The sequence below is a fragment of the Amblyraja radiata genome, chromosome 31 (genome assembly GCF_010909765.2).
Source record: "Amblyraja radiata isolate CabotCenter1 chromosome 31, sAmbRad1.1.pri, whole genome shotgun sequence".
Taxonomy (NCBI): domain Eukaryota; kingdom Metazoa; phylum Chordata; class Chondrichthyes; order Rajiformes; family Rajidae; genus Amblyraja; species Amblyraja radiata.
The window spans coordinates 23,542,372-23,566,471 of NC_045986.1; the positions used below are offsets into that span (position 1 = coordinate 23,542,372).

General features: G+C 44.3%; 1 protein-coding gene across 4 annotated transcripts in view; it reads right to left on the reverse strand.

The window, feature by feature from the left end:
- Positions 1 to 24,100, reverse strand: part of morn1 (MORN repeat containing 1) — a 168,235-nt gene that overhangs the window by 79,219 nt on the left and 64,916 nt on the right. For 3 of the 4 annotated variants that reach the window (XM_033048111.1, XM_033048113.1, XM_033048114.1), the window contains one exon: positions 15,403 to 15,471. The exons of the other annotated variant lie outside the window; for it this stretch is intronic. In XM_033048111.1, the coding sequence (XP_032904002.1) occupies positions 15,403 to 15,471 (69 nt within the window). The remainder of the gene's footprint in view (positions 1 to 15,402; positions 15,472 to 24,100) is intronic. 4 annotated transcript variants of the gene reach the window in all.

Consider the following 24,100-nt stretch of genomic DNA (forward strand, 5'->3'; position numbering starts at 1 on the left):
ATGTAAGTATCGGTTGTTAACATGCTCCATGCATTCAGAAAAGAGTGTAATCTCCCCCCAACCTCTATGCTCCCTGTATTTTGTAGGGAACCAGATCCACCTACCTCCATAGTTACCAGTGGCAGGTTTACTTCTTTTTTGTAGGTTCTTCGCTGCTGTTGTTGCGCTGGTGTCTGGATTTTCGGTTTGGTTGGCGTTGGAGGTCCCCGCATCTTCCAAGAAGGCCGGCCTGGGCCATGGCCTATAAAGACTCATGTTTTGAGTACCGGGCCTTCGAGCTTTCACCAGTTCTGCTGGTGGGTGCGTAGGGGTGCTGTCTTTGGCTGTAGTGGGTTTTTGTTGGAGTCCCTTTTATTAGTCCCAGGGTTTTTGCTTCCTCATTGAGCTCCTTCACTTGCTTCGATAGGTTGCCTCCAAACAATAGTATTGGTGGTTTTGTGGTCCCAGGTTTGCACAGTCCCTGCACCCCTTGCACACTTGTCTTTCCTTCTGCGGACCCCTCTTCCAGGTCAGCCCAGAACTGACCCGCAGTGCTCCCCTCTGATGAGGTAGAAGCACTGTGCAGCCCTTCAAGAGGTACTGCTGTGGGTTTATCATAGGGCCCACAGTGACCCGGCTCCATCCCCGGAGTCTGTCACATTGGAGCAAATGCTCCACACACCGCTCCATCCGGCTCCAGCCCTCTCGGTCGCTGGCCGCCCGCGGTTGTTAAAAGTCGGACTCCTCTGAGTCCACGACCTTGTTTGTTTTGTGTCTAGCCTTACCGCCCGGCCGCGTGGATCTGGCCGGTGCGGAGGCGGCATCGGGCACAGCTGATCCCACTATCGGTGATCCGAGTGCCGCTGGCTGCTGCTGGCTGCCCGCTGCTCCGCGGTCCTCCCTCACCAGCTTTGTCGCAGCCCGTTGGTTTCTCCACCTGTAATCAGCATGGGAAAACACAAAAAGACCACAGCTCTTACCTGCAGGTCCTGGTTTAAATTGTCGCTACGGGGGAACGTCGTTCCATCCCGTCTCCTCCGTTTTCGACTTGTCAAAAGTCGACGGCCCCATTCTGAATAGTCTCCCGCCCGGCCGTGGTGTTCTGGCCGGCGCGGGACAAAAAGTCGGCACAGCTGATCCCTTATGGGGCTTGTGCCTTCAGCTACTGCTGGCTCCCGCAACTTCGCGGTCCTCCCCAGCCAGCTTTACTCGCAGCACTTGTGGACACTATTTTGTCCAGCTCCCCCCCTGTGTAAAAACAGCGCGGGGACAAAAACTACCGCAGAGTAAATCACTTACCTGCAGGTCGCGGTTTCAAACTTACCGCTGCGGGGGAACGTTCCACCCCGCCTGTCGTTTCGCAAGCGTGAAAGCGATATGGCACGCATGCGTCCTGGCGGGGTTCTTCACGTAGTCACTCACGTGACTCCGAAGTAAAATTGAGCTGAATTACTGCTTCACCCGGAAAGACTTGGGGCCCTGGATGGTGCGTAGAGTAGAAGTAAAAAGGATATTATAACATCCTTTCCTATTGCATGGAGAAGGGTTGTGAGAAAGGGCCACATGTGGGCTAAAGGGCCAATTTCTGCGCTGTACAACACTGACTCGTTCCCTCCTCCTACCCAACTTCCATTCCAGTTTCTCTGGCTCCATCATTTCTGTCCTAATGACATGACTTTGCATACCACTGCCTCTTGGATGCCTTTATTTTTCCTTAACTGTGCCCTCCCCTTTAGCACAGCTAATGAGGTTTTCGACAGCAGTTCTTCTATTTCCACAACTCAATTCCTTTGAACCAAAGCAAATATGCGGCTTCCCTTGTCCCTACTCCCATCCCACCAGCCTCCATATTCAACAGACCCTCCTCCATGACTTCCAGCACCTTCAATGAGAATGCGATAAGATACGATAGAACTTTATTTATCCCAGGAGGGAAATTGAGATAAATAAATTTGTATCGTATCGTAATCTCATCGAAGGTGCTGGAAATCATGGATTCCACTCCCAAATACACCTTCCCACCTTTCCCAGCAGAAGGAGGGACTATTGGCTCCATAACCTCCTGTTCTCTCTTCCACCTCCTGCAAGAATTCCCTTTCTCACAACACTTCTCCATGCAAGCGGAAAGGATGTAATAATATCCTTCATACTACTACTCCACCCACCATCCAGAGCCCCAAAGTCTTTACAGATGAAGCAGCAATTCAGCTCAATTTATTCTGATTTTGTGCATTGCATTTGCTACTCACAATGTTCTACCTCCTGCCTTGCAGAAACCAAGGGTAAACTTAGCGACTGCTTTGCAGAACAGCTCCGTCAGTCCGCCAGGGTGATCCTGAATATTGAAGCACAGCAGTACTGAATTCAGCACATTCAGAAAGTCAGTCCTTCCCGTGTGGCTCTAACACTCAATTGAAATTTTCAATTGTCTACTGCCTCATCAGTTTATTTAGCGTCAAATAGTCCAGCTTCCCACCACCCTTTACATTACTAAGTCATCAATGACCTCGCTCTAATTTTAAGGTTATGCCTTCTCGTTCCAAACTCCCCCATTAAAGGAAATCCATCTTTTCTATCCGACCCATCAACTCCTTTTAATCATTCTGATCATCTCCAACACATTACCTAATAACGTGCTACATTCAATTGTTGTAATGGGCTTCAATTTTGAAGATAATTTAATGAAAATTATAATCAATTATCTGGACTGGGGCAGTTGTTATCTTTCAAGGTACACCTCTGTAGAAGGGCATGGAAAAAAAAAGATACAGCTTCTGGATCACTCGGGTTGTGAGAAGACAATACTAATCTAATCCCTCATCCACTTCCAACAACTCGCACCCCCCCCAAAAAAATACGACTGCAGCCTGCAATTAAAACAAGTCCATTTCCTGCAGGTCTCCCAGTGAAATTGTACTGCCAAGCACTTAAAACCATCTTGTGGAAAATTGACCTTTATTGCAGCTGGGAAACACAAGCCATTAATTATAAACTACAATGCCATTTCAATTATTACCTCCTTTTGTCCTTAATAATAAAAAGGTACGTTGAGATTATCTAACCTTCTCATTTGGTGGGTGACACTGCAGCATTCTAATAATCTGAAATCTAATTAGCAGAGTCAGAGAGTGCTGGGCTGCTTAAGACTGGTCTTGCCTTGCACATAACAATTGTGCAATTATCAGCACCTTGACTGCAGAATGCTGGGGTAAAAAAAAAATACACAGACTTGTCGCAAACCCCCTTAACTGGCACCAATTAAGTGAAATGAAGAGAATTGAAGTCAGCAGTAATGATCAAGGGGAGGATGAGACAGAGGGGGCAGTGGAAGTAAGCTGCGTTAAATTATAATTGTGGAGTAATGGCTCATTAAATTCTGTTATTCACACGCTGCAGCAGACTTGCTGAATCTCCTTTAGTACCCTTAGTGGGAGGCTATCGGATTATAAGGTCAGATCATAGGACTAGATACAGCGGGAAACTGTTAATCACTTAACGTCTGCAAAGAGATTTTTTTCCCATTTTTCATTTTTTATGGGTTTAAGATTGCAGCTAGAGTCTGTAAAAAAAAATTTGACAGAATAGAAAATCTGAAAGATAATTTTTCTGACAGACCAATTACAGCCTAAACACTGATCGCAAAAAAAGGGAAAGAAGAAAGAAGGTACATTTACAGAGACCATTCAAAATAGACAGATCAGCAGTAAACTGTGGGCCATTGGAAGAGTCGCTAGCGTTGAGACAGCTTCTGCATCTGTTGCAGATCCTTCAACCTGAAATAATGACCAGCCATGAAATAGGATTTATAGGTCACAATGTCACGGGGGCTAGATACATTGCACAGTGTGGTACTGCGCTTTCTAATTCTGGTGGTCCCAGACTTGATTCCCGGTCTATAAAAGGATTAGATGGAGCATTGCAACTTGCGTTCCCTCCCGGTTTGCTGTCCAACCACCCCTACTGGCCACTGGTGGAGTTGAGGATCTATCTAGCGTAAAATGGCCTATTTGGATTCAACATCAAGGCTCAAACAACAACTTGGATTCATTTCATTTCAAATGTCATATTTTGTTGTGCCACAGAAGAGGGCCATTTGGCCCAGTGATGCTATAATGGCTCCCAGAATATTCCCATCAGTCCCCTGTCCTGTTCTCCCACTTATTTCCCTCTCACTTATTCTTTCACACATACCCAATTGCTTTGATGGCTTTGGTTTGCTTTTCTAGTTTGGGCATGTTGATCACACTGCTTTAGGTTCAACATTGACCTGAATCAGTTTAATGTGCCCTTTTAAATCTCTGAACATTAAGCAGGAGATACCATTTGGTTTGCATGACTAATGGGTATGCTGCTTTCCCTTCTGCATTGCCTCAGCAATTCTCCATTCATAGACTGCAGCTTTGGTCTGGATGAGACGACATCAGATGGAACAAGATCCTCGTGGAACTCCACTTCAATGTTGAAGTATTTCAGAGATAACTTTTCTTTTCAGCACTCTGAGAATGTTTTCCCTCTTTGAGTGCTTGTTATAAGATTTTCTTTGAAAGCTGTTGGTCCAACATCCTAATGTCCTGACCAAAAGTTCACCCAACCTTTTTCTCCAGCGATGCTGCCAGACCCACTGAGTTACTCCAGTACTTCGTGTCTATCTTTGGTGTAAGCCAGCATCTGCAGTGCCTTGTTTCTACATCCAGATGAGATACCTGCCTCATCTGCGATCTATTCTGCAGAATGTGGATTGTCGGAATACCCATTTAAAGATCTAATATCTGAGAAGATGGATGAATAGCCTGTACTTTGTTAACACGGGAATTGAAATGAGAGGAAAATTGAAGTTTCTGTTTCTGAGACATTATCTTGCCTTCTTACCTTAATCAGTTTCGTCAGACTGCCTAGGTAAAAATGGCTCAACTTTACAGCAAGGTGGACACAAAAAGCTGGAGTAACTCAGTGGGACAGGCGGCATCTCTGGAGAGAAGGAATGGGTGATATTTCGGGTCGACACCCTTCTTCAGACTAGTTAGGGAAAAGAGATATAGACGATGATGTAAAGAGATAAAGAACAATGAATGAAAGATGTGCAAAAAAGTAACAATGATCAAGGAAACAGGCCATTGTGAGCTGTTTGTTCGGTGAAAATTAGAAACTGGTGCGATTTGGGGGGGGGGGGGGGTGATGGTTGGAGAGAGAGGGAATGCCGGGGTTACTGGAAGTTAAATAAATCAATCTTCATACCACTGGGCTGTAAGCTGCCCAAGACAGCAGGGTGTCTGGGTTTCATATGCATACCAAGATTGACAACACAAGGTTTTGCAGAACTTCAGCTTTGTTTGTAGACTGTTGTCCTTGAGGTCCCACACATTTGCACATAGTTTGCCAAAGGCCATATGTGCTTTGCTGATTCAAGTATTGATTTCTCCATTGAAATGAGCTGTACAGAATAGTACACAGACAAGACAGGTGGACTTGCTCATGGCTTCGGGAGTTTGGCCCTTGACTGCTTTTAATGCTTTCCTGCTGTAGCCTGCTCCACCACTTCAGCCTCACTGCCTGGAAGATGATGAGGCCAAAGTTGTCCGAGTCAGTGATGGAGTTCAAGGAAAAGTCATCAGCACACTATCTGGTGTCAATTCATGTGTCACAATCACAAATTACAAAACAAAATTGGCGAACAAAGCAGAGAAAGGTTGGGACCAATGCATGGCCCTGCTTGAATCCATTGGGGACTGGAAATGAACGGAGATGATATTATGCTTTTACCCTGGTAGAACATCCGAAGGCATTGCAAGCGATTATGTTCAAGAATCTGTGCTTGGATGAAGAATCAGAGCGTCACTGTGAAGGTGAGACCATAATACCACGGGAATCATTCCCGATTCTTCCTCACTAACATTATGTCAACATTAAGCCAGCCCCAACCTCCTTAGCCACCGCCACCAGCTCAAAATGGTCCTCAAACTACGGAGCATCTTGGACAATACAGCTCACCCCCCTTGCCCCCATGACACACTGATCAACCTGAGGAGCACCTTCAGCAACAGACTGGTTCCACCAAAATGCAGCACAGAACGCCACAGGAGATCCTTTTTCCCTGTGGCTATCAAGCTGTACAACTCCCAACCCTTCTGACTCCCTCTCCCCCCCCCCCCCCCCCCCCCACCCCCCCTCCAATCGTTGCACATCCCCAACTCTGGACTCCACTCGTCACTTTAATTTCATGTTTCATGTATCTTGTTGTGTTTTATGACTGTTGGCGGATCAATTTCTCTCCTGGGATAAATAAAGTTCTATCATATCATACCGTACAGTATCGTACCACCAATGATGGAAGGTAGTCCGTGCCTTTTGCAATCACTCAACTCAGCGGGTAAGATGGCAGAACACAGTACCCTGATCTTTCAACTGTCCGCTACCTTGGTGAATGAAGTGGTGGGAGGGAGACAGGTCACTGGCCACAATTATACAAGCTCCACCAATGGGTAAACATGATTGCAAGACTTCAAGATTAGTAACCTCATATGCAAAGGGCAGGTCCTCTGCTTGTGTTCTTCACATTCCCCAGAGCTCTGAGATGTTTAAGGGTTAAGGACACATGTTCTGTGCACAAATACAGTGACGTCAAATAGCTACTGGGCTTATTTTACTCTATTCCGCCCCTTAATTATTGGTTTAATTGGTGATTTTCTACTTGGGTGGTAATGTTCTACAGCTGTGGTTTAGTCACAGCAGAAAACAATGCAAAAGTACAGTTAACAATCAGATTTCACCAATAGAAACTAATTGTGTTATAACACTGCACTGAAATAGGTAGAATTAAAGCAGCCAGTACAAACACAATAAGCTCTTCCAAAATAAAATAAAAAATTATTTACTTTAAAAATACCGATTTAACAATGTTGCATGAAAAGAATACATCATGGCATCTAGAGAACGGAACGAGAGCCTTAGAAATAAACAGCTGGAAATAACTCAGAACCCAGGAAAAATATCCACAACAAGCTGTGTTATTGGACTCGAGATTCTAGCATCTTGTGTCACCATGTTATTGCTCCACTCCAAAATCTCCCCAAAGTGTGCCCACTTTATAGAAATGAGGGGGGACCTCATTGAAATGTACACAAAGGCTTGGATAGAGTGGATGTGGGGAGGATGTTTCTATTAGTGGGAGAGTCTAGGACTAAAGGTCATAGTCTCAGAATTAAAAGAAGTTCTTTTAGGAAGGAGATGAGGAGGAATTTCTTCAGTCAGAGGGTGGTGAATCTGTGGAATTCTGTCACAGAAGGCTGTGGAGGACGTCAGTGGATATATTTAAGACAGAGATAGATAGATTCTTGATTAGTATGGGTGTCAGAGGTTATGGAGAGAAGGCAGGAGAATGGGATTAGAAGTGAGAAATAGATCAGCCATGATTGAATGGCGGAGTAGACTTGATGGGCCGAATGGCCTAATTCTGCTCCTATCACTTATGATCTTAAATCCTCCTTCTCACTTCCACAGGAGTTCTGTGAGATCCTCTCTCACTGCTCCCCTGTGTGTGGCAGTGGAAGAGGAGGGGAGAAATAAGTGCAGGTCCAGGTGGGAACATTGAATTCTCCAAGTTTACGTAGCCCTCTCCCTATTTCCCCACTCTTCTTTCTTCATCCTGCCCATCCCTTCTTCCAGCTTTCTCCCCCTCCCTACAATCAGGAGTTAAAATGTATATTGAATTCTTCAAATCCAGTTAGCCCATCCCATTCCTTCTCAGCTGCTCAACTATCTCCTCTCCCACCCCCAGTGTACACCTTTCTTTCCATTTCCCCCTTCCCCGTCACCCAGTTCCATACCCCTCGTACATCCACCATCCACCCACCTCTCCATACTCTGTCCCCCGTTTATCTTAACCCCACCCCCCCTACCTTTCTACCTCCCCCCCTCCCCCCACCCCTCAATCCTCCCTCAGGTTCTACATTTCACTCACTGCCTTCATAGAAACATAGAAACATAGAAAATAGGTGCAAGAGGAGGCCATTTGGCCCTTCGAGCCTGCACCGCCATTCATTGTAATCATGACCGATCATCAACAATCAGTAACCCGTGCCTGCCTTCTCCCCATATCCCTTGGTTCCGTTACACCCTAGAGCTCTATCTAACTCTATTTTAAATTCACCCAGTGAAGTGGCCTCTACTGTCTTCTGTGGCCGACAATTCCACAAATTCACAACTCTATGGGTGAAATGTTTTTTCTCATGTTACCTCCTTACATATTAGAGTCCACCATCTATACGCTCTTGTCTTCTCCACATATCACCTCCAACCTTGGTTACTCTCTCCACCCATTGCTCCCCCTCCTGACCCACCTGCCGATTAGCCCCTTCACCATCACTCGCCAGCTCTTGCCACACCCCTTCCCCTCACCTATTCTATCATCTATCTCCCCTCCACTGCATCAGTCTGAAGAAGGGTCCCAGCCCTAAACATCATCTGTCCATTCCTTCCACAGATGCTGCCCAACCTGCTCAGTTCCTCCAACACTTTTGTTTTTTTGCTCAAGATTCCAGCATCTGCTCTGTCACTGAACTCTGTGTACTCGGAACTGATATTGTTTTCCTATTTTTACACACAAGGGCAGCCTGACATGCAATCTAAATCTAGAACTGCTCTCTCTGGAACATGTCAGTCTAACTTATCTCTTCCTGGAAAGTAGACAAAAGAGAACAACGTGATCTGCACAGACTGTTTTTTTGTAAAGCTTTACCTGTTGAGTCATCTGACCAGTAGTTTATATACTGATAAAGACCAGGCTCAAACCATGATTTGTGGTATTATACCTTTCTCCAGTTAACACCAAGCGCTTTCTACTCCTTAATGCATCGTGATCATTCTTTTGAGTCAGACTTGATTCTCTTCTGAAGATAGATACAAAATGCTGGAGGCACTCAGTGGGTTAGACAGCATCTCTGGAGAAAAATAATAGGTGACATTTTGGGGCCTGAAGAAGGGTCCCAGCCCTAAATATCATCTGTCCATTCTTCAGTCAGACAGTCAGACTTCAGTTTGAAGAAGGGTTCCAACCCGAAACGTCACCTATTCCTTTTCTCCAGAGATGCTGCCTGACCCGCTGACTTAATCCAACATTTTGTGTCTTTCTTCAGTATAAACTAACATCTGCAGTTCCATCCTACACAATAACTATCTCCTGATTTGGTTTCACTAGAAGCACTTTACAGTCAAGGCTACTGGATAATTAGAAAAATTGTTGAAGGCACTCAGCGGGTCAGGCAGCATCTATGGAGGTGATGGATAGGCGACGTTCTAGGTCAGGACCCTTCAAACATCATCAGTTCATTCTCTCCACTGATGCTGGCTGACCCGCTGGGTTACTCCAGCATTTTGTGTTTTTCTCAAGATTTCAGAATCTGCAGATTCTTGTGCCTGGATAATTAGCTGACAATTTTTCCCATTGCCCAAACACTAGGCATCAGTCTTCTAACGTTTAACTGCAGGACACCACCAGGTGTTAAACAAATAGGCTGACAACATAGAGGTATCGGAGGAGTCACGAGAGACGAAAGAGAGGTGGCAAGCAAGCACCATTTATACATGCTCAAAAATGAGCCAACATCTGCAAAAGAGGTTTAAGAAGGAACTGTAGATGCTGGAAAATCAAAGGTAGACAAATGTGCTGGAGAAACTCAGCGGGTGAGGCAGCATCTATGGAGTGAAGGTTAATAGGCAACGTTTCGACCCGAAACTTTGCCTATTTCCTTCGCTCCATAGATGCTGCCTCACCCGCTGAGTTTCTCTAGCACTTTTGTCTATCTGCAAAAGAGGTGTAGATGGAGAAAAGCAGAGGACCAAAAAGTTGAGGGACTCCATGGTAACAGTGCAGGACTGAGAAAAGGATCTCTCTATAACTGAATTGGTATGGGTGGGAAATGTGGTGCTAAATTCTTTGCCATTTGAAGCAGAATGATACAGTTTTGTAATTAGTCTCAGATCATGCACCATTTGGCCTAGATTATGTGAGAGTAAAATCAGGCACATTTCTTCTTCTAATCCCTCCCCAACGATCTAGCCAGAAAACGTCTGCCCGTAGGTGTTGGATACAGACTGGATGAAGTGTGGGGTGCATCTTCTACTCTGGGCCGTTCAGGAGATGCTCAAGTAAATTCTGGCAACAAGCTCTGCCCCACATAACACATATTCAAACAAATATCACACAAAACCTTTACCTGGTCTGGTTATCACTACCCAGTAATTCCAATTCTCCTTAAGATCACATTTGGTATCTTCTGCTACACATGTATAATAATTATAATGGAATGGATGCACAATTATCGATTTATATGAAAAGTCATTTTGACATCTATTTAAAACAAAGGAGGGGGTTGAGGAGAAAGCTGTCCTCCAGTCTCTAACTTGAGTTGACATTCAGGCCCTCATTTATCCGTTGTATTAATTGTGCTATTCATTTTCCGTTGTTCATTATTCTAACAAACTGATTAAATAATTATTTCTTCCTTTACTTTATAGTGCTTCCACCGGCTCTGTTTGTTCCTGGAAGCATTAAGGTAATACTTAAGGTGTGAACTTTTCAGTTTTTGCCAATGAAACGCACACAAAAAATCCCAAAGGCCTTCTTGATAAAAAGTTTTCATTTTTGCCAGTTAAACGCTGCGCTGGCATTAAATCATGCAGCATTTATGCTTTTGTGTAATTGACTTTAAGAATTCCCCACTTGGCTTTCGAAATGCACACTTTAATATTTCCAGTATCATTTGATTTTGGGATGTGCTGGTCAGTGGCATAACAGCCATGATCTAGTGAGAAAGGCCACAATAGTGAAAGAATAGGCAGAAATAGGGTGAGAAAATAAAGGCATTTGTGATTACATGGAGAAGTGATTAAAGGAATACTTGAACTAGTCTGTAAATACTGCCGAGGTGCATTTCCACAGTTCCCAGTCAAACTGCCCGCTGACTGTCGAAGCAGCTATGTCGTGGATCAAGCATAGAACTAATAAAAAGTATAGCCTCAACATCTAAAGGCGCACAAACCCCTGTCACAGAAATTATAGTGAAAATGAACATAATACATGAGAAAGAGGAGGATGCCACTCATGGTTATTAATAAGTCAACAGTGTAACTGTGCACCATGCTAAACCAAGCAGATGGACATCATGGGTCTTATTAGATAGAGGGGAACAATGAATACCAGGAGGTGTGAAGGGTGATCGCTGCTCAGTGGCGTTGAATAATCATATCAGGACAGGGACAGGGGTTACTAGAGCTGAACTCAGGTGGGGAGAAGGGCAGCAGGAATTAGTTGCGGTTTCAACTCCTGGTCCATATCTAATCATTTGGTTTTAGGAACCTCTGTAGAAACTAAGTGAGAATGGGGTCAGGTTTATTTATTATGAACAAGTTGACTGTCAAATCTATCCATCCTGGCTCAATAGTAAAAATATTGCCTGCAAGATTATAGGTTCAGTAGTCATAGCAGGGACTTGACCACTAAACCCGGCCTGACATACCGTGCAGTAGAAATGGAGTTTGACATCGTCAAATGTATGAAGCATTAAACCGAGGCTGACCTTACTCTATCAAATACATGTTAAATAGAAACATAGAAAATAGGTGCAGGAGTAGGCCATTCGGCCCTTCGAGCCTGCACTGCCATTCAATATGATCATGGCTGATCATCCAACTCAGTATCCCGTACCTGCCTTCTCTCCATACCCCCTGATCCCTTTAGCCACAAGGGCCACATCTAACTCCCTCTTAAATATAGCAAAACTAATGACCCTGCTTCAAGAAGAACCCATTATTTATCCTGCAACATACATCATTAAGATTATCACAATGATGTTTGTAGGAACCAAATGGTCAAAATTAAATCCCCATATTTCTTAAATTAAGAAATTGGCTACATTTCAGCATTAATACATAGGAGAGGCACAGTAGAGCAGCGGTGGAGTTGTTGCCTTACAGTGTCAGAGTCCCGGGTTCGATCCTGACTACGGGTGTTGTCTGTACGGAGTTTCTATGTTTTCCCCGTGACCGGGTGGCTTTTCCCCGGGTGCTCTGGTTTCCTCCCACATTCCAAAGACGTACAGGTTTGTAGGTTAATTGGCTTTAATAAAGACTGTAAATTATCCCTAGTGTGTAGGATAGTGCTAGTGTACAGGGATCGCTGGTCAGAGCGGGCTCGGTGGGCCGAAGGGCCTGTTTCCACGCTGTATTGCTAAATTAAACTAAAATAATATACTTTGGGGCATGTCAGGATCAGGACAGGAGCAACATAATAGAAAGTTATTATTATTTTTCTTCCATTTTCTTATTGGGACAGATGGGTTGCTCCACTAGGTGCTTGCATTGCTTTACTATCTAAATGATGTCAAGTTGGGAAAAGGGGATGTACAACAGAATCTGGAGGTCCTTGTTCATCAGTCTATGAAAGTAAGCATGCAGGCACAGCAGGCAGTGAAGAAAGCGAATGGCATGTTGGCCTTTATAACACGAGTCGAGTATGGGTGCAAAGAGGTCCTTCTGCAGTTGTACAGAGCCCTAGTGAGACCGCACCTGGAGTATTGTGTGCAGTTTTGGTCCACTAATTTGAGGAAGGACATTCTTGATTTTGAGGGAGTGCAGCATAGGTTTACAAGGTTAATTTCCGGGATGACGGGACTGTCATATGCTGAGAGAATGGAGCGGCTGGGCTTGTACACTCTGAAGTTTAGAAGGATGAGAGGAGATCTCATTGAAACATATAAGATTGTTAATGATTTGGACACGCTAGAGGCAGGAAACATGTTCCCGATGTTGGGGGAGTCCAGAACCAGGGGCCACAGTTTAAGAATAGGGGGTAAGCCATTTAGAACGAAGATGAGGAAACACTTTTTCTCACAGAGAGTGATGAGTGTGGAATTCTCTGCCTCAGAGGGCGGTGGAGGCAGGTTCTCTGGATGCTTTCAAGAGAGAGCTAGATAGGGCTCTTAAAGATAATGGAGTCAGGGGGATATGGGGAGAAGGCAGGAGCACAGTTTAGGCTCACATAAGAATAGAGTTTTGGGTGAGGCTCTTTTCCACCATCCTAAGGATCAGCAAAGCAAAAGGAGAAATATTTTGGAGATAGGTGGCGGTGGAAAGCAGTTGTACCAAGAGGGAATGCAACACTTGCCATTGTATCACAGCCAAACATAGAGTGCAGAGGTGTAGGATGCTTCTCACACCTTGTTTTGTGCCATCACCCAACATCAGAACAATATGCCCAACACTATGATTATGTAAGAGCTCTGTGTGGAACATGTCAAGCCAACCCAACGCTCCGGTGAACTGTAAACACGACAGCATGAAATATGATCTGCATAGGATTAAAGAAAAGGATTTTGGCAGTGTAGTTAATCTTCTATGTCCTGATAAACATGGGTTGCAATGCTATCAATTTCTGTCACAACTAATACCAGGTTTTGTGCTGTGTAACCTTTCATAGTTTTGTAGCCAGTAACTATATGTAAACCATTGTGCCTTATGCCATACCATATGATTCGTACTGACAAACGAAGCATGTTTGGCAAATTACAGTGTTTTGAATTAGTCTATGAAAAATGTCGGAACTGGAAAGTTTCAGTGGAAATGCAATATTATTTCACTCAGATATAAAAAGCTGAGAGGAAGAGGCTAAAGATTATAGGTGCTACATCATCAGAATATCCTTGCTGTCTTTTCAGTCAATGAAAGAGTAATTGGCAGCGTCCTGGGTGGGTTTTATCCAGCAGCACAAGTGGATAAGCACAGTCGAATCGTATCATTCAGACCAGGCAGAGGCCTGATTAGATTCTTGCAGCTTATGAATACTTTATCTCAGTCACTGTCACAGGGGGCCGATTGCAATTGGGTTGGGAGCGGAGGGAAGGGATGGCGAGGCAGGTTACACCTTTCCCCATGCTATTAGTTTAGTTTAGTTTACTGTAGAGATACAGTGCGGAAACACAGGCCCTTCGTCCCACCGAGTCTGTGCCGACCATCGATCCCAGTGCACTAGCACTATCCTACACACTGGGGACAATTTACATTGTTTTTTTACCTAAGCTAAATTAACTGCAGGTTTTAGGAGTGTGGGAGGAAACCGGGGCACTCGGGGAAAACCCACGGGGTCACGGGGAGAACGTACAAACTCCGTACAGACAGCACCCCTGGTCAGGATCGAACCTGGGTCTCTGGCGCTGCAAGGCAGCAACTCCACCACTGTGCCACCGTGCTGTCCAAGTCCATGATTACTATCAAGTAACCCCTGTTGAAAGACGTATGGATATAGATGCCATGCGATAACATGAGCAGGTTTACTTGTAATGCAATCCTTGGAGAAAAAAAAGGCTGAGATCACTTCAAATCCAGTCACACATGCAACCACTGGACCTGCCCAATGGAAATCTGCCACATCCAGTTTTGATGATAGAAATGGAGACCAAGGGAGGCACCAGCTGCAGCTACAGAGAAGCAACAACCTGTGAAACATGCACTGCCCCAGGGACGGCAGCGCACAAGAATCCCCCGTCTCTATCCACACTGAAACCACAGATGTGTGACATGTATTTGTGTCTTATAAGTGTTGTCTATATTAACTCTTTCACGGTTATTAAACTCCTGGCATTGAACATCCAACAGTAGATCATACAGACACAGACAATGTCAGAGCCTACTCCCTGTCTCACCGCAGATAGCATCAGCTCGTTTTACCAGCACTTCCTATTGACAGATATGAGCAGAACTGATGTTGTGACCCACCCTGCTCTAAGAGTTGATATGATGCAAGGGAGGTAGTTGGAAATGAGGAGGGAAGTTGGGAGTGACGTTTAATCCAAGGGAAATAGATCTGTCGAACGGGTCATTGCAATGAAAAACACAAATGGGCTGGAGCACAATTAGGTGCATTTCTGGAGACTGAAGAAATAAACCAGAGGCGTTTAAACTATGTCCTCAGGGCCATGTGTGTGCAACAGACTTGGTGCTAAAAACTCCACTTATGATCCATCCATTTATTAAATATCATAGGACTTGGGAAAGGGGTTTCCGAGTCCACATTGATGGAAAATTTTAAATTAGCAGATCAAGTTCAATTAAACTTGGAAATTAATCAGAACATGGCATTAAAACTTTATATTGAGGCCCCATGGTACGTACGTAGGGAATTACTTATATTCGTGGTTTTGATGACGACAGTCCAATGCCAGTGAGGGAAAGTTTATTCATGGGGAAGAGTCCTGCCCCTTGGTTTCATGCTCTATTTTCCTAAATTCCTAAACATAATGAAATTCTCTCTGTTACTGTCAGCAGTGGCTGGGTGCTGGCCATTCTCCAGCGAGGACCCTGTGCCTCCACACAACAGTGGGAGCAGGTATAGGGGATGTGCTCCACCACTAAGATGTAACAAGGTGCAATTACCAGAGACAACGCCTTCCTCCTGCTGTGGTGTCCCTTTGCCATTGTTGTCCAATGAGGGGTCTGGTGTACCTAGGGAGACACAAAGAGCTTCCACTTAATGGATTTCATTTCTGTCATTACCGCTCACTCTGAACGAGCAATGTCTGAGTCTGCATTTGTCAAAAACAATTGATTTATTTACTTTGATAAACCATTTATGCCTGGTATGGGTGCATAGAGGTGGCGTGAAGCACCATGAAGCGGATACAAGGAAACGTTTGTTGATGATAATATTCCAATCAAATAAATACTGAATTGAATTAACAGGTCGTTTTTAAGTCGGCTTTTAGCACGTGGGGTAAACCAGTCCAAAACAAAGGGAGAACAGACACTGACCCCTGAGCTGAAAGCTCAGACAGTGATCAAATGCTGGCCAGAGAGAGCTGGAATTTCAGGATGCGTTTAAAAATGAAAATAGTCATTAGGAAAGTTCAGAGAACAGGGCAATCAGGGAGAGCATATTTTCCAACTGATTCAAGACTAAGTAGTGTGTAGAAAAAAAGGAAGTTGGTCCATGTACGGGTGTCAAGTTATTGCACAATCTATGTAATCACCAAGGCACGTGGAATGTTGTCTATTCCCTGCAGCGTTGGATTATAAAAGTTCATGTTCATAAATGACAGGGACAGAATTAGGCCATTCGCCCATCAAGTCTGCTCCGCTATTCAATCAAGGCTGATCTATCTCTCCATCCTAACCCCAATCTCCTGCATTCTCCCCTTAACCTCTGACACCCCCATACTAAACGAGAATCTATCTATCTCTGCCTTAAAAATATCCATTGATTTGGCATCCACAGCCTATTCTTCTGCTCTACCAAGCCTTGGTCAGACACTCAAGTCATCAAGAGAGTTTATTGTCATGTGTTCCAGATAGGACAATGAAATTCTTGCTTGCTGCAGCACAACAGAATATAGTAAGCATAAATACAGAACAGATCAGTGTGTCGGTGATGGTCTATGAACCACGAGAAGGATATATTGTCCTCAAAGGAGGTACTATGTACTGTGGATTAACCAGAATGATTCTGGGGTTTAAAGGGTTAAATTAAAGCATAGTATTCATAAACCTTGCTTTTATTCCCTTGTGTTGGGAAGGTTGAAAGTTGATCTAATCGAGATGTTTAAAATGATAACGAGATCCAATCGGCTCAACAACTGAGAAACTATTTCCTCTGCTGGGAGCATTCGGTACAGGGGGCATAATCTTAAAATTGGAGCCTGGCTTTTCATAAGTGAAATCAGGAAACAGTTTTTCACACAAAGGATAATGGAAATCTGAATCTCTGTCCCCAAAGGCTATGGCTGGTGGTGCAAAAAAAAACTTTTTTTTACATAGGTTCAAAAGAGCAACACAAGCTTTAATTAATGTTGGTAATAATAGAGAACAAATGCTTAACATATACTTTTAACTTCCCGAAGTATTTTAATGGATGGCTTAAACTTATTTATTTTGACTTACTAAAGACCATACAAACACTTTCATGTTCTCGTTTACAATATCTCTAAATAAACCAGGAGGAACTGTAGCTGTTGGAACGATGGAATTACAGGAAAGTCCAAACAATCCCTTAATATAGTAAAACATTATGGGAGAGTTACCACCATGCAGTCTTTGCCATCAATTTAAGGACGGCATGGTGGAGCAGCGGTAGAGTTGCTGCTTTACAGCGCTTGCAGCGCCGGAGACCCGGGTTCGATCCTGACTGCGGCTGCTGTCTGTACGGAGTTTGTACGTTCTCCCCGTGACTGCGTGGGTTTTCTCCGAGATCGTCGCTTTCCTCCCACACTCCAAAGATGTATAGGTATATAGGTTAATTGGCCTGGTGTATGTGTAAATTGTCCCTAGTGTGTGTAGGATAGTGTTAATGTGAGGGTATCGCTGGTAGTTGCTGACTCGGTGGGCTGAAGGGCCTGTTTTCGCGCTATATCTCTAAACTAAAAGAAAAGAAACTATCTTTCAAAGATCTCAGTATCAAAGCTTGCTCGAAACGTTTTAAGGAATGTCTTCACAGTAGGAGGACAGGTAGAGAAGGTCAGAGGAAGTACTGTAAATTCCAAAGTTTTGGATCTCGTGCAGCATGAGTGTGACTGATGAATGGAACGTCAGCTCAGTCTGTTTTTAATAAGTGCAAATCCTCAGCCCTGCAGCTTCATCAGTCTTCTTCTTGTAATTTCTAAGTTCTCTCATGTTATGAACTCCAATCCTTTAGATATTTTTACTGAATGAAGTGTTGAAAGGCGTAATATGGAGACACAAGACACTGCAGATGGTGGAATTGTGGGCCAAAAACAAAATGCTGGAGGGACTCAGCGGGTCAGGCGGAATCTTTGGAGGGAAATGTACGGATAAAGTTTCGAGTCGGTACCCTTCTTCAGAAACGATGACTGTCCATTCCATCCACAGATACTGCCTGGCGTGCTGTGTTCCTCAGACACTTTGTTTTTGTACAAGGGTTTAACATGTCATGGAGTCATACAGAGTGGAAACATGCCTTTCGGCCCAACTTGCTCACACCGACTAACATTACTCATTTGCACTAGTCCCACCTGCCTGTGTTTGGCATCCGAGCGTGGCATCTTTAAATAATGTTAGGAATCTTCAACAATGACTTTTTACTCCTGTTCTTCATCAGTTCACTATCCGGGTCATTAAGTGAAGCAGTAGCCACCAAAATTCATATATTCTTTATGTTGATAGCCTGTGGCCAATTTAATGGTTATCAGACCCTTTACAATCAATTGGGGGGCACACACTTCTACTCCTTCAAAGCAAAGGAGTTCAAACCTCATCTTCGTCTTCTCCCACAAATATGGAGTTTTTTTGAAGAGGTAACCATGAGGATTGATGAGGGTAATGATTGAATGTTGTCTCCATGGACTTTACCAGGGCTTTTGACAAGGTCCTGTATGATAGACTACTCTGGAAGGTTGGATCACATGGGATGTAAGGAAAGTTAGCTGAGTGGATACAGAATTGACTCCAAGCTCAGGCTCGGCGATCGTTTCGCTAAACACCTCCGCTCAATCCGCCTAGGCCTATGTGATCTCCCGATGGCTAAATCCTTTAACTCCCTCTCCCATTCCAACATTGTCCTTTCTGTCCTGGGCCTCCTCCATTGTCAGAGTGAGGCCCAGTGCAAATTAGAGGAACAGCACCTCATATTTTGCTTGGGCAGCTTACAACCCAGCGGTATGAATATTGCCTTCTCTAACATCAAGTAACCCTTGCTTTTCCTCTCTTTCCATCACAGTGAATGGCAGTGCTGGCTCGAAGGGCCGAATGGCCTATTCCTGCACTTATTGTCTATTGTCTCTCCCATCCTAGTTCTCCGACTAGTTTCACTGTCTTCCTGATTACATTTTATTGATTGTATGCTTCGTTGTCACCTTCCCCACAGCTAACAATGATCCATTCTACGTTTTCCTTGACCTTCGTCTCCTTTGATCTCTCATTGTCACACCTTATGCTTCCATATCTCTATGTCTCCCCCTCCCCTGACTCTCAGCCTGAAGAAGGGTCTCAACCCTAAACGTCACCCATTCCTTCTCTCCAGAGATGCTGCCTGGCCTGCTGAGTTACTCCAGCATTTTGTGTCAGCATTATATAAACGCTTTGAATGAGAATGTACAAGGCATGGTTAGTACATTGAAGATAGACACAAAATGCTGGAGTAACGCAACCGGTCAGGCAGCATCTCTGGAGAAAAGGAGTAAGTTTGGTTCGAGACTCTTCTTCAGATTGTACTGTACAATGAGCTGTACAATATACAGTTGTACATTTGCAGGTGACACAAAAATAGGTGTATCATTAAGAAGGTTATCAAACCTACAGTGGGATCTTGATCAGCGAGGTAAATGGCAACTGGAGTTCAATTTAACTAAGTGCGAGGTGTTGCATTTTAGGGAAGTTAAACGAGGGTAGGGCATTCACAGTAAATGCTAGGGCTCAGGGGAGCGTTGTACAGCAGAGGGTGTTAGTAGTAAAAGTACATACAGTCATTCTCTGAAAGCAGTGTCACAGGTAGGCAGGGTGCGGTGGTAGATTGCAACCTTTACGTGGTCTGCCCTGTTTCGACGAATGCAATCAACCCGGCGTGCACAATCAAATAAGATCAAATAGAACAAGTTGTCCTCCAACTTTAGGCTGTGCACGCCATACGCAAGAAGCAGAGAAGGTAGACAGGGTGGTAATGAAGTGGTAATTCTTTGACATTAGCAACCCCTGAGTCCGTGTAAGCTATCTTTATGAAGGAGCCTGGGCAATGGCACACTTCACAGAGAAGGGCATCACAATTGAGCCATTGAATAGGGGTCAGAAGCAGCGAGTGCAATATTGCCGCTATTTTCCCATCCCCAATCAGGGAGCTGAGGCCAATATTATAGCTGGCATCAGCTGACCGGGCGTTGACTGGAGATCGATGCCAACAGAGGCATCAGGAGTGATCAGATTAAATGTGATGCAAATGGTTAAAAGATAAATTGCATTGATAGAAGGCGTGATGTCTGGCAAAACAATTTCTATTGGAAGTACCCACATTTGTGGCAAATAAATTGGATTTGAATGTAAGCACCTCTAAACTGAGAACAGTTAATTATGTCATTATTCTTCTACACCATCTGGTTCATTCAGATAACACCAGCTCCGGAAGATGTGATCTTTCGCTCCAAAGGCAGCACCATTGAATCTATTCACTTAAACGCCTGCTCATCCTCAGACATGTTCTAGTTTGCAAGTCCTAGCCAAATTAAGTAGATCCTGTGCAATCAGTTCATTCAAAGTACAGGAGACAAGCCTTTTCGACTTGTCTATAATTGAGTTTGTACCCAACCTGGTCATGCTAGAAATGCAGAATATAAATGGCAATTATGCAGCCTGCAGAAAAAGACCGAATTAGCTAAAACGACAAGACATTGTGCTCTCTTTAATTATCTGTCAATTGTACATTCACAGGTTTTCTCATCAGTTGCTTCCTTCACACTCGCTGTGACTGGCATGTCAGCCCTACTTTGCTGCTCATTTCATGGACGTGCCTTTTCAGGCTAACACCCTGGAACCAAGCATCCACAAAATGCTGGAGTAACTCAGCGGGTCAGGCAGCATCTCTGGATACAAGGAATGGGTGACATTTCGGGTCGAGACCCTTCTTCGGTCGGCGTAAACCAGCATTTGCAGTTCCTTCCTACACACCAAGAACTGGAACCAAGAATAGCAACTGACCATGGCTTAGCAACCACTGCAAGGACGCTAACCCTTTGGACACTGAAGAGAGGGGTGATCTCCAGATCCTGTGTTTAGACGGAGAACGATCACTTTCTCTACCTCTGCTCCCTTGAATTTGGCTCTGTAATAGGCATGGGAACTATCCAATATAATTTATAGATGATTAGATTGTGAAAGATGGATAGGAAATTAACCCATCATGAAGGTTAATCTGTTGCCAAGATTCTTAGCAATGACAAAATGGTTTAAGTTAAAAAGACAATGAATAATTTTGATCTTTTAACTTGTCATCCCCTTTTATAGTACAGAACTGATATATGACCAGAAGTCTCGTGCACACGCACGCACACACATGTAATATAGAAGGACCCATTCAGCAGCAGTTATAATTAAACATTTGAATGAACAGAAATGTTAAGGATTTTGTAATAAACGTCACACAACTAAATAGCATATCTTTAGCATGCCCCTTTGAAGTTGATTAAGAACAGAAGTTGTCTCTGGTGGCTCAGCACCCAGGCAAGGCTATTTATGAATGAGCTCTCTGAAGCTCACTTTGCCTGAGGGCTAGTCCATGGATATCACTGGGAACAACTAGGGAAAGGCTGACTTTGCCTTTCATCTCTTTGCCTTCTCTCTGCTGGCTCGCAGGATCAATCTGTGAGCATTCGTGATGTCAGAGCACTGAGGCACCAGGTTTTCTCTTTTGGGAAATAGTACCAGCTTTCGAGCAGAACTCCTTCCATCAGCACCATCACCCCCCCCCCCCAACCAACTAGCATTACCAGCCGCATTGATCTGCTGTGGGTAGGCTGAATGTGGATTACTAAAAGTCAAATCTATTGATTTCTGGACAATTCTATTTATTTAAGGAAGAAAGCAAATCAACTCAGTCAAGTGAGAGAGTCCAGCATTACATCCTACCAAGAAGGGGGAAAGTATTATCTGCAGTGACGTCTGGTCACCGGACAGTCTAAAATCAATGATAAGTACTGGAGGCAAGCAGTCTACTTTTTTTTGTTAAATGACATAGATTCAAAGATCAGGTTATTCCCAGCAGGCAGCTTACAACCATTTTACCATTGCTGAAAGTTTTTCCACAGTACCACTAGCATGGCTCAGGTAGTTACCCTTTGAATGAGAAGGTTGTGGTTCAAATGCCACTCTTGGACCTGTGCACATACTAAAATGCAACCGATGACTGGTGTCCAGCTCTTACCCCTGCCTGGCTTTGTGTGGTTCGTAGCTGCACACTTTTGCATGGTCACTAAATGTAAGCAATGTGACTTGGGAAAGCCTCTGTTTTTTAACCATACGAATGGTAATTGCACCCACACAGATGGTGATTTCTGCACCGCAGTACTGTTCAGACTGATCCCTGGAGCAGCAGATGGAACTCCAAAACGTTAACTTTCATTCCCTTTCTTGGCTGTTGCAGGATTGGAGTGCATAGTAGTTTAGTTTAGTGATACAGTATAGTAACAAGTCCTTCAGCCCACTGAGTCCATGCTGACCAACGATCATCCATACACTAGTTCTATCCCACACACTAGGGCCAATTAACCTACAAACCTACACATCTTTGGAATGTGGGAGGAAACCCACACGGTCACAGGCAGAACGTACAAAGTCCGTACAGACAACACCCATAGTCAGGATGGAACCCGGGTCTCTGGCACTGTAAGGCAGTAATGCCCCTGTCCCACTTAGGAAACCTGAACGGAAACCTCTGGAGACTTTGCGCCCCACCCAAGGTTTCCATGCGGTTCCCAGAGGTTGCAGGTGGTTGCCGGAGGTTGCAGGTAGTGGAAGCAGGTAGGGAGACTGACAAAAACCTCTGGGAACCTCCGGGAACCGCACGGAAACCTTGGGTGGGGCTCAAAGTCTCCAGAGGTTTCCGTTCAGGTTTCCTAAGTGGGACAGGGGCATAACTCTACCGCTGCGCCACCGTGCCACATCAGAGCTACAGCAGGCTGCGTCACAGGGCAGTATACTCGAGAGATACCTTAATGCCCTTTGTTCTGCTAACGCCACTGAGAAGTGGGATCACTATTCAGAGCCTGAAATAAGAATCCCAGACTGTTATTTGTTGCGTTTCTTGTGGCTCTGCATGGCACCTAAAGTATACGTGGATATTGTAGCGAAAGAAAGCATTAGCTAAAGTCCAACACAAGCACACTGAATTGGTGGATTGTGGTATTGATCAGCGAGGAGGTGATATTGATTTGACACCAGTTCCCATTTTAGAGCTCAGCACCGTCTAAATCGCTCTTTTTGACAGCTAAGGTTGCATCCCCACCAACTTAACTTAAAATTACTGTCAGGCTGGCTGTTGCAATAATTTTTAAATGTTTAATGGTTTCTCGTGGCTTCGATGGTATTTTATTGTCACATGTACCCAGGTACAGTGAAATTGCTTTTTTTGCACACAGTTCAGTTAAAATCTTACTATGGGCAGGCACAATCAATGAAGTACAAATGTGTAAGAATAGGAAATTACATGGAGGCAGTGTATGAAAGTCGCCACGTTACGGGCTCCATCTTGTAGTCTTCTAGTTCAAAGTTGTAAAAAATGTTAAGAGTCTTAATTTGCCCATAATGGCCCGTTGTCCTGGCAGTGGGACAGGGTCGGAGTTGTAGGGGTCGGCCTGGCCTGGCGATGTTGTGATATGTTCCACCACTGCTCCGCCACTCCGAACCGCTGTAAGCCTCGTCATAGGGCAGTGTCTATGGCCTGGCAATCTTGTGCTGCGATTTTACTTCCAATATTAGAAATAGGGAGGTATGATGTTGATGGCAGAGATCAGATTCATTTACAACTTTTCAGATCATGAACAGTTTGTGGCCGCACACGTCACGACCTAGACAATATTTAAGGTCGGGCCATCCAAGTGATGGATGAGATTTAATCATCTGCCATCAACATGCAATGGTATTACCATCACCAAATTTACCAGTGCCGACATCCTGGGGTTGGGATAGGGTCATCAATATGCCAGAAATACTACTGGACCCATCTTTTAGTTATTGTGGCTATAAGGGAAAGTGTGATGCTGGGTATTATGTGGCAAATTCCATGTCTTCTTGATCCCCAAAGTCTTTCCATACCTTTCAAGGCACTGGGCTACTGGATGCAATTCTGCCTCATTCCCCAGTTGGGTGCTGCCCCAACAATACAAAAACATAATCACAACCAATTTAGAACAATGTTTTATTGGCATCCCAACTTCTATTCATTCCCTCAACTACAAGTAAGGAGAATGTATACAACCTACAAGATGTTCTCAACACCTTAGCAAAACTTGCTTGACAACACTTCCCAAATCTACAATGTCTACTACTCAGAAAGTCACAAGAAACAGGCCCATAGGATCTACTCATTCCCAATGCCCTTTCATGTCATACACCATCTCAACTTAGGAACACTTCACTATTG